Here is a 13,774-nt window from a genome sequence, read left to right on the forward strand (position 1 = left end):
GCCATTTTATGCATTTGTTTGACAGTGACAGTGGAGATATAGGGATAATTTAATTTTAGTTTAATGTAATTCATAATTTGGCCACATGGGGGCAGCGCAACAACCTGGACGCACAACAGGACACATCACATTATAAAGGTGATCTGGAGACCGTGTTATCAAACAGGTACTTAATTTGCACGTGAAGCAGGGAGAAAACAACATTAACATTCATTCTGGAGTCGTGTGTTTGGCCACTTGAACAATGTAAGTCTTATCATTCTCTCTACTTTTAGTTGTTGCTGTTTTAGTGTCCACCAACTAAGTTACTGAGCGAAATGTCTGGCTCTTTAACTACTAAATTGTGACTTCCTGTTTACCTGGTAACATTTGTTAGTTGCTAACTTGTCAGACAGGTAATATAACTTTACAGTGGGTTTATCAGAGCTTTTCCACTGAAGCATGAACTTTAAAACTATTCCGAAATTATTAAATTGTGGGCCTAAACCAAAACAATGAGCTAAACTATGCTAAAACGCTCTGTACAGCTGAAGGGAACTATGCTAATTATACTAAATAGTGGTTAGATGTGAACCAGCAAACTGGGGTAAACTCTCGCGAGATTGTTAATGTAGGATAGGTCGTCGGGCAGTGAGTCTCGCGAGAGTTTCTTGCAGATCTCAGATCAGATTTCGCAGTTTGCGGTCTCCCTTCTAGACATGACCATTATACTACAAGTGACACCTTTAGGCTATTTGTTATACCGCTATATTAAAATATACATACATTCACATGACTTCTTTGAGTCCCTTATAGGCGGAAGCTTGTTTTGTTTGTTGTGTTTTTACTAGATGAGGCCTTTGATGTCAAAGTGCATTCCTCTACTTTTAAATGATCGATCACAAATCGATAGCGTATGCACAGTTTAGGTTTGAATGACACCCCTCTTAGCACTGCTGGAGATGCTGAAAGGTGCCTGCCCTTTAGATCTCCACATCCTTCACTGAGATGAAAGCTGTCTGATTTATTCTAATCAAAAGACTGCTAAATACCAAGGCCAGACCCCCTGAACCAACCTTCCTCCATCACAAAAACAGCACCCCCCCCCCCCACACACACACACACACACACACACACACTTTCTGGTGGGCTCTCTGCAGACTGCAGAGCCAGGTGATCTTCCAAAGGGAGGTGAAGGTAGCTGTGACTCAGGGGGAGACGTGGCATTGGCAGGCAAAGGTTTTAACATGAGGCTTAATTGCAGCCAGCCCCTCCTGCTGAGCATAATTAGTCTTAGCTAGTATGTCACTTCCTGTGGAGTTTCATTTATTAGAGATGTTGATTGGCTGAGAGAGATAAAACGCCGGGGTGACACCCCCGCCTCCCTTCGCAGCGGGAGGGGGGCGCAGCCAGGAGGGCAGTGAGGAGAGGATCTCACCTGCTGAAAGCTCCCCTGCCCTGTATAATGACCTAATTAAGCCTCACTTCTTTTCCCACTTGTAATGTTGATTAACACACTCAATTTTCTCTCAATCAGTCCCTCCTTTCTTATCCTGAGCTCCATCATCAGTCTCTTCATTAGTTAACACTTTTATTAGTAGTTTTTTTATTGCCGATGCTAAATATTCTGCAGAAATCACTCTAAAACTATTCAACCAATACCAACTATGGCAACACCGGCTGATACATCAGTATCTATGCACCCTAGTAGTAGTATGCTTAACTATCACTTCCTCCAGGGGGTTTAGGAGTAAAACTCTACATACTGATGTAATGTCAATTTTTTTCACTAAGCTATAGTTATCTGTTGTGCATTTTTAGTAAGTTGTGCATTTGATTTTGAGCTCCGCGGGCAGCAGCAGAGCTTGTGAAATGAGGCACTGATACAGAAAGTCGTAAGTCATACATTGACCTAATGAGGTCAAGCTGGGAAAATGCCCAGTCACCCTGCACACCTGCATTCTGCTGATTACACTCAAATTGTACCTGGGCAGAGCTGTGCTTAGCTCATAAAACTACATAATGGCTGTGTCTCGAATCGGTCCCTATTTGTCATAGCCTACTGTCTGTGCGTGGAACATAGCAGTTATCTAGCTAGCCAGTGTTGGTGGCGTATATTGTGCGAGACGAGAGATGTGGTTCACTGAGCGGTTTCACACAAAGCTAAATGATACTACGCCAAACTGCGTCTTTCTTGACTTGCGAAATTATGTTTTAAATCGACAAATATAATATATGTGATTCATGGCGCAATTCAAACGGGATCAAAAAATAATTTGTCTCTCACTACCGTACATATTTCCGTACATATTCCTTCCGAAATAAGGTCCCATGGGGGACACCGGAAGGGGAGGAACTTCGGTTCTCTATATGAGCAAGAGGGTCAAAGTTCAAGCGCAATGTTATGACGAAGTAGTATGTCCAATTGTATGCATACTGCATATATTGCATTCACTTCATCAACAAAAGGATTGTCAGCAGTGCCTACGTCAGGTCAGTCTCGCACACACACACAGAGCTTTGTGCACAGAGATATATTTTGTTTCTGACAGTGTCATGTTTCTCTCTGCAGCACGATGAAGGAGTCGGACCTGCAGGCAGCCCTGGACCCACGAGCCCCCACCAGCACATTATGTCTGCGCACTGTAGTGATGAGTACCTTTTGATTTGTTGCAACATGGCTGGCTGATGGAGCTCATGCACAAGTGTCTTAAAGCTGAAGTAGGCTAGATTGGAGCAAATATGATAAAACGGTCGCTATATCGTGACAGTAGTACACGAAACAGATAACCTGTAAAAATCATGTGCCTCTGTGTCCTTCGGTGTCCTCCGGTTTCCTTTGGTTCTCCTAATAGCATCTGCAAGATTTCACAGACCAGAGGAAAAACAAGCAGTAAGAGCTGATCTGAGATCTACTGTCCATCTGCTGTCTAGGAGAGCCGGCTGTCAATCACGCGCGAACTCCGACCAAATGGTCAAACTAGGCAGCGCTGATCAAATACTGTATGAATCAATATTATGTTACGTTAATGACTGTTTCTCGCCTCAAATGTTTTCAGAATCATCTTGTAGTGCGCAGTTTAGCTGTAAAATGAGAAAAAGTTTGTGACCTGGCAGCCATGTTGAGATAAGGTTGAGATGGCTTGAAGGAACGCCAAGTTCCGGTCACATGACCGAAGCACAGCCAATAGGAATCGCTCTCTTTTGCTGGCGGTCACCCGGCAAAAATACTTTGTGTTAGCTCCATGCGCTGCAGCATGGAGGGAGACCGGCTGTCGTTCATCTGCATGTACGTAAGCTACTCCCCGCGCTGCAATGACAGAGAGCTGGTGTGTTCTGACGATGTATGCTGCCTTGTCGAAAAATGCTAGTCTATTGATTTTGATTACAAACGGGTACGTGTACTGTAAGATTTCAGGGTTAGCATATTTTCGATAACCCAATATCGCCTATCACATAATGCACCGACTACATAATCATTTTACTCACTCCATGTACAGCCTACTGTAGGAATATGGGGAGCATCATTTTTTGCATGTGCAGAACTGCTAAGTAGCACATCTCGATAGAGAGCACATGTCAACCTACAGTTTTGCACTTTAATATGTAAACCTTTGTTTACAGTTTGTTTTGTGCTGCATTGTACAATGAAATGGTAAATTTTGTATCATTTTAGATTAATCAACTAATCAATAAAATAGTCGATAGATTAATCAACAGAAGATTAGTCGTAGTGGCAGCCCCAGCGAGATGGCTAACTCTTTAGATACTTCCATCATCAGCTCCGGAAAAAAACCCAATGTGTTTAATTATTTTTTACCAATTACAATTTCTTTTGTGTGCTTGCAAAGCGTGCCCTGCCGGGAGGTTTCTATGTCACCAGAAGGGCTCTTGGCCTACATACAGTAGCTACAGTACATTTGTGCACAGCAGGGGATCTGTCTGGCTTACATATGAGGTGTCTCAAGATTCAGGAAAATACACTTTTATTGAACATAATAAATTAACTTGCATCACCACACTGTTGTATTATTAACAGTGTTAATTGACTTCAATTTAATGACCTTTTCAATGATAAAATAACTTTTAATAACTTCACATATATTATGTTTCTTTAAGGGAATTCCATCCAAATAATAACATTAATATTTCTGAGGGTCTGTCTTAAATTGTCTTAGAGATTGACAGCTTTTGTGCGTCATAGTGGCCCTGGTGCATAAGGCCTACCTTCAGGAAGTAGAAAAACAATCGGTGCATATGGAATACCTACTATCATTTTACTCTGAAGTACTTCTACACTCGCACACGCTAATCTAATCACACTAATTGAGCGTTTAAAGAGTTTATCCATCCAGCTGACATGTATTTTGTAGACTTGTAGAAGGTGTCCCCCAGGGAGTCCTGTGGGGGTTACTGCGGGAATATGGGATACCGTGTTGCTGCTACGAGCCATCTAATCCTTGTATAACCAAAGTGAGAGCTGTAAAATCAAACACTTTTCCAGTGAGTGTTGGACTCCGCCAGGGTTGTCCCTGGTCAACGATTCGGTTTGTGATTTTCATGGACAGGATCTCAAGATGCAGCCGGGGGGAGGAGAGTGTCCGGTTTGGGGAACTCAGAATTGCATCTCTGCTCTTTGCAGATGATGTGGTTCTGTTGGCTCCATCAGACCGTGACCTTCAGCACGCACTGGGGCGGTTTGCAGCCGAGTGTGAAGTGGTCGGGATCACAGTCAGTACCTTCAAGTCTGAGGCGATGGTTCTCTGCCGGGAAAAAATGGTGGATTGCTCCCTCTGGGTTTGGAGTCACTGCCCCAAGAGAGGGAGTTCAATTAACTCGGGGTCTTGTTCACGAGTGAGGTTAAGATGGAGCAGGAGGTTACCAGGCGGTTCGTTGCAGCATCAGCAGTTATGCAGGCATTGTACTAGACCGTTGTGGTGAAGAGGGAGCTGAGCCGGAAGGCAAAGCTCTCAATTTACAGGTCTACTAGGTCCACATTGTGCGTCACCGGAGTCTTCCACAAGTGGCTAGCTTGACAGCTGTGAGTACTAACATCAGCCATGTACGTTGTTCACGTTCATAATGATAATTTTGGAGTAGTGGCTTTTGAGGGAGGCCTGAAGCGACAGACTGTCAGTGTTGCCAACTTGGTGACTTTCTCACTAGATTTAGGGAGCTAGTGCTGCTAGCTACTTTTATTGGAAAAGAATTGGTAACACTGGGCTGGGTTTTTAAAATCTAGCATACTCTTGCTAGTTTCTTAAGATTACCAACCTTAGCTTTAATGTTATTATTTACACCTGTGCTTTTCCTACTGTGACATGTTAAGAGGTCTTCTGTGAAAAAGGCCTAGTAAAGTGAGTAAGGCAGATGTCAGTCACATGCTTGCCCACACATTCCTGGTTTAATCAGGCAAAACAAGTGAAAACACCTGGGCTGCTGTACCACAGCCATGTAGGAGCTTTAAAAGACATTTAATATGTCTTAAATATGGGATGGCCTGGATTGAACCAGTTGTTTACCAGTTATTAGGAGCTTCAGGCCTTTCTACTGAAATTGGATAAAATCCCACAACTGCAGATTTACTGGCTCATTTACCAGAGTAAAGGCCAGAGCCAGAGGAGGCAAACAGTATCGACTGGAAATAGTGGTCACATGGTGTATTTAAAGATAGTATCATTAATGGTCACAGTTACTGATTTGTGTTATTGCTGTAACCTTTAATCATTTCTCTATTTTTACAGTGAAGGCTCAAATTGCAGTCCAACAATGAGTGCATAGCTTTTTGCCTTCAGTGTTTATGGTCGGGTCACTACCCGAGGGACTGACGGTGGGTTATATAGTTAAGTGTTGCTCTGATTGAGGTACTTGCCTTTGGCAATAAAAGGTCAACATAAATGATTAATGAGAGGAAAATGTCATAAGGGAGGGGAGGGAATAGAAAGAGATTCAAGGTAACTTGGGGATGACTCCTACATCCTAAATTTTCTTCTGCTCTCTTTTTTTTACTTCTACATTTTATCATGTCAACCATATATATTTAACCCCATGTAAAAATCGGAGTGTAGGTCATTGATTAGAGTGAACAGTAGCATTATTTACTTGTGGCTTCAATGTTCAGCACAGTGGGGTTGCTGTTACAGTACATCAGACAGACAAATCGATCACAGATCAGCTCAGGCACAGTTTCCTCTTATGTCAGTTATCCCTTTAATTGTGAGGTTTTGACCTATCATGTGTATTCAGATCAATGAATAGAGAATTCCTTATGAGGCTCCCACAGAGGTGAGTCCACTGACACGACTCCATCTGAGTTCAGACGAGAGCTCTTTACCTCTAATTAGAACCCATGGCAATTCTAATGGATGCCCTTATGAAAATATATTTAATGACCTGATGTCAGCAGGAGACCATCCGCTGGTGTCTGATCCATCTCATTAAGACTCTCCTGTACATATGTGTGTCTGTGTATGTGTGTGTGTGTGTCACTGATTGAACCAATTACAAGAACGTTCCCGACTGAACTGAACACAAAAAAAGCTGCTGTGCTTCTATATTTTACCTCTAATCTATGACACCACAAGACAATTTTTATCACACACAGGCAACATTTTTAGAATTGTCTTTATTGTAAACACTGGTCACTGATGCACAATCATTACAAAATAATCCCTCTCACAAAAAGAGGAAAGGAAAGACAGACTCTCACTGTCACATAAAAAAACTGCCTACCTCACTATCATCCAAAGGTTTTACATTTATTTACATTTACAGTGTTAACATCTACCTCCAATTAAGATGCTTTATTAAGATTTTTCATGCAGCACACCGGTCGTTAAAAACTTAAATTATTGGGAAGAATATTTCAAGAAAACTGTAATTTACAATGTTCATTCACCACACACTATACTGAATATATATATACACCGATCAGCCATAACATTAGGACACCATGGGCACCCTGACTGGTCTGCGGCTACGCAGCCCCATACGCAACAAACTGCGATGCACTGTGTGTTCTGACCTTTCTATTGGAACCAGCATTAACTTTTTCAGCAATTTTGAGCTATAGTAGCTCTTCTATTGGATCAGACAACACGGGCCAGCCTTCGCTCCACACGTGCATCAATGAGCTTTGGGTCTGACCCGGTTGTCGGTTCATTGGTTTTCCTTCAATGGACCACTTTTGGTAGGTCCTAACCACTGCAGACCGGGAACATCCCACAAGAGCTGCAGTTTTGGAGATGCGCTGACCGTCTACCGTCTAGCCATCACGATTTGGCCCTTGTCAAAGTCGCTCACATCCTTACGTTTGCCCATTTTTTCTGCTTTCAACACAAAGTTCAAAGTTCAAAATGTTCACTCGCTGTCTAATATTTCCCCCCCACTGCCAGGTGCCATTGTAACGAGGTAGTCAATGCTATTCACTTCACCTCTCAGTGGTCTTAATTTTATGGCTGATCGGTGTATATAGATATGCTGTGTATCGAATTTACTTTGTTATCCCTACCAGCAGCTTTAATATACAGCCACCAAAAGTCAGTTTACACTAATTAGAATCTAGTTCTTCCTCGTTAAACAATAAAAACACAACAAAAAGACAATAGCATGTAATGTTTATCATATATACAGATGATACTGCTCTATTTATAGTCCACTCTCGTATTCCACGCTCATTGCATGTCTTACCTTTGAATAATTTCATAAACACAGTTGACAGAACACAAATGATTTACGGTGCAGCACTCCTTAAATTAAGGTCAGCTGATGAAGCTGCTGCTGTCTGAGGACTGTACTGAGAGATCAGCTTGAAGTTGGTTGTTATTTTTCCTCCGCTTTGCTCTGGTTCTCCCACGGCACAGGATCATTTTCATCTGTGTGCGATCCACTCTCCCTCTCGTGCCAGAACTGCTCCACATCAGGCAAGACAATCCCATCATCTCTCTCTCCTCCTTGCTCCGGCTGGGGCTGAGCCTCTCTGCTGGGTCCCTGGCTGGAGCTTGACCGAAGGCCCCTCTCTCCTCCCAGCTGGCCGGAAGTCTCCGGTCTGGGGCAAGGCGACTGGAGAGTTGTAGGGTTGTGAGGTCCGGGTTTTGGCTTCGGAGGAGGTTGTTTGCGCAGGGTGAGGCGCCTCCACAGCCCCCTGTAGCCCTCTCTGAACTCCTCGGAGAGGGAGAGGACGATGAGAGGGTTCACCAGCGACAGAGAGAAGGTGAGCAGCTGAGCAGAGAGGGTTAGAAGAGGGGGAAGAGAGGAGACGATGGGCTGAGCTCCTTCGATTTCCTTCTCTGCTACATGACACTCCCAAACCCACACCACCCACTGTGGAAGCCAGAGAATAGCCATGGCCACAGTCAGGCTAAACAGCATCAAAGTGAGCTTCCTGGATCTGATCTGTGTGCGCAGGTTCTGAGTCTTGCTGGAGCGCCGCTGACACTGGCAGTAAGCCCTACAGAAATACATTAGGGCAAAGCTGAGAGGTGCACAGTAGACCCCCAGGGGGTATGCTTTGACGTACACAGCCATGAAGTCCCGGGCTTCAGGGGGAATCGCCAGCACACACAACAGCCCGCGGATTCCTCTCTGCAGTGTGGCAAACAGCCAGTGAGGGATGGTGACGGAGCAGGCGGACAGCCAGATGAAGAAGAAAACCACCAGGGTGGAGCCCAGGTGGATGCTCACCTGCTTGGTGGGGTTGGACACATAGTGGTAGCACGCTTTGGCCATGACGGCCACGGTGAAGCTCTTCGCTGCCATGCAGGACTGGAGGAACCAGTCGGCCGTCTTGCAGACCACCCAGCCCAGATTCCAGCTCGCTTTGGAGTAGGAGGCAGCCCTGAAAGGCACCGCGAACAACAGCACCAGTCCGTCAGCAAACATCAGGTTGAAGATGAGGGAGTTGATGAGAGAGAGTTTGCCCCTGTGAGCGTTGGCGAACAAGATGACCATCGCGGTGAGATTACAAGCCACACCCAAGACACAGATGACTCCCAGAATAGCCGGCATCAGGACCCTCAGCTCCGCGGGGTTCAGGTGTTGGTGTGAGCCGCGTTCATTGAATGGCCACTTGTCTATGGAGCTGTTCACCACTGTCGCATTGTTCCCACTCAACTTATCCATCTTGAGATGATATGAGAAGAAATGATATGAAAAGTCAGCCAGGAGAAGAAGAAAAAAAGGGTTCTAGGAAGAAGATTTCCAAAAAGTGAAGTGCTCAAAAGAGAGATTTAATAAATCTAGCAATACTAACGCTCTGAATCTAAACCAGTTAGAATAATCGCATCAGAGAAGGTATCGATTGACGATCAATAATCACAGTGGAGCTCCTGTCTGTCCCCGGGTTTATCCTGAGATACAATGAAGCAGCTCCTGCGGCTGGTTATAAAGATGCTGTTTGATTGACAGCTGCTGTCCCCAGCTGACAAATGTGCGTCGACTACAGCCTCACGGGGCCAATTAGAAAAACTCTGCATAATGTGCACAGTACGACAGATGAACGTATTGGAATACTAATTTGTGTAAATGTTTGTGAATTAATAACCATTACAGTGTGGTTTTCTTAGCATGAGTTAAGAAATACTAATGCTTAATTGCTGATGAACTATTTATTTTTTTGTTACTATAGCAATGGCATTTTAGAATTTGTTACAAACGGTACATGAACTATAACATCTGAACCATCCACAAGCAATCCAAGTGGATTCTGTCATTTATTTTTGTTGTGTGAGTTGATAAGGTGGGTCAGCAACGTTCATTTGGAAGCTGTATTTCTGCTCTTATAATGGTAATTAGTATAATATGAATAAAGATGAATAATCAAAAGAAAATTGTGACAGTGGCTAGTCATTTGAAATCAACCACCAACTGTGTCCAGTTGATGAAAATCATCCTCCCTTTTTTGCACCAGCCAGATTGTTTTTACATGGTTTACTCTTCATCCACAAGAGGGCGCCCTTGCACCACAAGCAGCAATCAATCATTTGATTTACATTCAATTTAAGTCAGCAGCGTTAACAGAGGAGGTCCAACAACACTTTCAACTTGCACATCTTTATTCTTTTTTTATTCAAAGAAAGTCCAGTAAGCATAAAGACTGCATGGTAATTAATTGCATTTCAATACATTCTGAGCTATAAAAGGTTGTTTTTTTTGTTTCAATTAGAAGTGTCACAAAGGAGGTTGTTTAGAAGACATTACTGTTTAAAGGAACCACACTTAATAATTCCCTGATTTCAGAGTTCATTTAGACCTTTGACTGCTTTTCTTGGGAATTAAAATAAATCTGAGACAAACGAGGATCTCTAAACCGATCAGAGCCGAGTGCTGAAATACAAACCAGCTACTGTTCCACGTCACCCATCTTCAGCGAGAGGAGGAACGTGGACAGGCACCGCAGCAATCTCGATCAGAAATCAAACATTTTTAAACTGGCTACTTCTGGAGAAAGCTAAGTATCTTACTTGTATTGTGCCTCAGATGATCTGTAGATGTTCAAATATCAATATGCAGGCTGTCGGTTTCATCGGAATCAGATCCAACGCATGCAAAAAGAGCTAGCATTATGTTACGCCAAGAAATCTTCAATAATTCACCATGAAAAATGTACGGTTCTACCATCAACAGATCATTTTCAGCACAATCCAAATAAGCTAAAAATGTGATAAGGAGTCTTTTTTCTTTCCAATAGGGATTTTGCAAAAACAAAATGTGGTTTTGTCGTGTCTCTTGCAAACCATTGACATCAGACTGACTGCAATGTGATAAGAGCAACAATTACTTTGTACATATCACAGCGTCCTCCCCTGAACTCACAAGCATGTAGCCGGTGCTATACTGTAATCATGACTACATCGCTTCAAGCACTTTTTTTCCACGTAGGACCTCAGTGGAGCTTTTTTTTGTTGTTTTTTCTTTAAAGAGAAAGAAAAAAAACAAAAGAAAAAATTCCTAAGTTAACATTTCATTTGAAACATTCACACTCCTGCCTTGTACTCAGTCCCCACCCCCAATCCCTCCCGCTCCCACTACATCAAACCCCCACATACCAAAAGAAGGCACCACAGCTTCTAAACAGACTCATTGACCGAGCGAAGGACTCAATAAAACAACAGCATTAAATAAAAACCATTGACACAGCCTGGAAGGCCTTCATTCACATTACAGACTACAGCAGTCTCACCAGGGAGACACAGAATTGGTACTAGAAAGACTGACCGTGTTGTGTCACAGGCAGAGAAAACTCTCAGTTTCTGGGGTCAGACGTTAACAGTCTCTTCCTCTTTTGTAAGGAACTCTGCAGCAGGTTGCGCTGTCCGAAACGTTGCCTCAGTTCGAGGCCGCAGATGATCACATGCACTGTAGCATGAGCAGATTGAAAGAGAGGGGGCACTGTTGCTACATGACAATGAGCCACCATCATGTAAGCTAGGTTTCTGTCTGTGTGCTCTACTTTATGTCCAGTGGACCCACATCCAACCCCTTCCTCCAGGGTCCGGAGGGCTGCTACATCATGTTGTTCATGCAGCAATCCTCTTCAGGATTCACCTCTCCAGGTGTCCGCATGGCTAAATAAATTAAATTAGAAGTCAAAATTGAAGAATGAAAGTCCATTCTCAATTTCGAGGATTTCCTCACGTTGTATCCAGGTTATATTGATTTCCTGCTTCCCAAAATTCACAGTCACTGGATACTCATCTCTGCACTTCTTCAGCAGAGTGGCAAAATACAAGACTGGCAGCAACAAGACAGGAAGAGGAGGAGAAGGATGTAGATCAGGGCTCCATCTCTTTCTTTCTCCAAACCCTAGCTCTCCCTGCAGCCCCCTTCCTGTGTGGGGGTCAGGGGTCAGCAGGGGCAGTTTGCCCTTTAGTTGACCTTGTCTTGGAAGATGTAGAGGTTGTTGGTGGCCGCTACAGCGATGATGTTCTCATGGGGGTGCCACGTAGTGTGAAGGATCTTCTTGCTGAAGTCTAGGCTGTCGACGCTGATCTCATCCTTACGGCGCTTCCCACCTACACACACCTGGAGGACAACAGGCGGGATGAAGAGGCGTTAAGATATGAGTGTGTACAGATTAAATTCACACAGATTTCAGTGATGTTAAAGCAGTATTTATTTGTTTTTGCCCACTTGGGGGCACCCAGAACAAGCTGTGAAACGCAACATTGATATAATATCACCTCGGAAAGTAGATATGGGAAATATGTTACCAAACAGTTGCCTATTGCAACATATTGTCATACAACATTTCGTATGATATCTAACGAAAAAGTTAATCCTCATTTTTCATGCGTTTTTTTCCTACGAATGTCCAGTAACCTGTGACACACATGTCAATTTCCGCTCCAGTTTTTTCAAAATAAACTTCCATAGTCACAGGAAACAACTTGGTTAGGTTTAGGCAACAAAATTACTTGGTCTGGTTTCGGAAAAAGATTGTGGTTTGGGTTAAAATAACACCGGAAGTGGTGTAAGTTTAGACATAATAAATACAAATTATTAATGTTGACTTTTGGTTTCACACGGTCTCCTTGGCGAAAGTCCGATGTTTTTTTCGACCCACCCATCCACCTCGACTTCCTCTCTACATGGCGTTTGTCGTTCTTTATACTTACAACTAATGTTGATGAATCCAACTCTTTCTAAATAGAGCAATTCAAAAGACTTTCTTCTACCGAGGGAAAAAGTTTTATATTTCATTTGTACATTTGTATTTGTCACATTCCTGCTAGTAATCACAGCTAGTACAGTACATGGATTTCACACAGTTCTGGCTTGTTGCAATCACACTTTGTGACTGATAACTAGTGGGCAACCTCCGGGTCTGAAAGGTGAAGCCAATGCGGAAGATTGCTACCACGGTCTGGGAGCAGTCTGCGTTTTCGTCTAACTTTAACCCTTTCATAGTGTGTTTTCAGTTCATGAAAGTTAATTGTAACATTTTGGCCGCCTAGAAATGTGTTATTCAGCATTCGGTTGTACTTAGCTCCACCCTCTTGTGTCACTTCTGGTTTGCATGGTGACGACATCCACTTCTTATTTACAGTCTATGCTGATAATGCAGGTGTATTTGATATGCATTTTCTGGATAATATCATAGTTGGATGTTAGCTTATCTATGAAGATTCCCAGTCATCAGGATATCTAAATAATACAAATTTGAAGCCAAGTGGAGGTATCGTTTCTAAGTTTTCCTCACTAATAGATATACCCTGGCAATATAAAACAAATCCAGCTGCCTTAAACACAAGACTTCCAGATATCAGGTAACCTGTTATTGAGGAGCTGTGCCGTACCTTGCGAGGCTTGAGAATGGCTCTGGGTTTGCTGTTCTCCCTGGACGCCTCCAGTGTGACGTCACGTTTAGTGTTCCGGTCAAACATTCGGAAGAAATTGTTATAGGAGCCGGTCATTATGACGCTGAGGAGGAGGAGGAGGAGGAGGAGAGTTATTGAGATGCATGGATGGATGGATGTATGGATGGATGGATAAGAAATAACCCTTACCTGTCTGATCCATTCCAGACACACTCAAACTTGTCGAAGATGCAGTCATTCTCATACAGAGAACAAAGTTTGCCACGTAAATAGTCATGAACCTGAAAAACAAAATAAAAACATGAATGTCTGAATTAGTTGGTGGGTCATGATCACACTTTTCCAGCTTCTAAAGTTTGTCACATTGCCTTTCAACCATAAGCTGCACTGCCATATGCTCTAGTTTCAATAATCCCTCCAGACCTGGTGACCCACGCTAAGATGCTATTGGTAGCAGGTGGAGGCGGAGCTGGAATTGG

General features: G+C 43.3%; 2 protein-coding genes across 4 annotated transcripts in view; both read right to left on the reverse strand.

The window, feature by feature from the left end:
* Positions 1 to 7,706: 7,706 nt before the first annotated feature.
* gpr151 (G protein-coupled receptor 151) lies at positions 7,707 to 9,229 on the reverse strand. The gene has a single exon (XM_074648186.1). It carries the CDS (start codon positions 9,097 to 9,099, stop codon positions 7,801 to 7,803), a length of 1,299 nt encoding a protein of 432 aa, XP_074504287.1. The 5' UTR covers positions 9,100 to 9,229; the 3' UTR covers positions 7,707 to 7,800.
* Positions 9,230 to 10,119: 890 nt separating this feature from the next.
* ppp2r2ba (protein phosphatase 2, regulatory subunit B, beta a) overlaps positions 10,120 to 13,774 on the reverse strand; it is a 55,867-nt gene continuing 52,212 nt past the window's right edge. For all 3 annotated transcript variants that reach the window (XM_074648183.1, XM_074648184.1, XM_074648185.1), the window contains exons 8-10: positions 13,485 to 13,576; positions 13,275 to 13,398; positions 10,120 to 12,000 (exon numbers count right to left, since the gene is read on the reverse strand). In XM_074648183.1, coding sequence (XP_074504284.1) covers positions 11,845 to 12,000; positions 13,275 to 13,398; positions 13,485 to 13,576 — 372 coding nt within the window. In that variant the 3' untranslated portion in view covers positions 10,120 to 11,844. The remainder of the gene's footprint in view (positions 12,001 to 13,274; positions 13,399 to 13,484; positions 13,577 to 13,774) is intronic.

This window comes from Sebastes fasciatus, chromosome 10 (assembly GCF_043250625.1).
Source record: "Sebastes fasciatus isolate fSebFas1 chromosome 10, fSebFas1.pri, whole genome shotgun sequence".
Taxonomy (NCBI): Eukaryota; Metazoa; Chordata; class Actinopteri; order Perciformes; family Sebastidae; genus Sebastes; species Sebastes fasciatus.

What these genes read in the sequence shown, in the direction of transcription:
- gpr151 (XM_074648186.1), bottom strand. Translation starts at nt 9,099, where the DNA reads ATGGATAAGTTGAGTGGGAACAATGCGACAGTGGTGAACAGCTCCATA.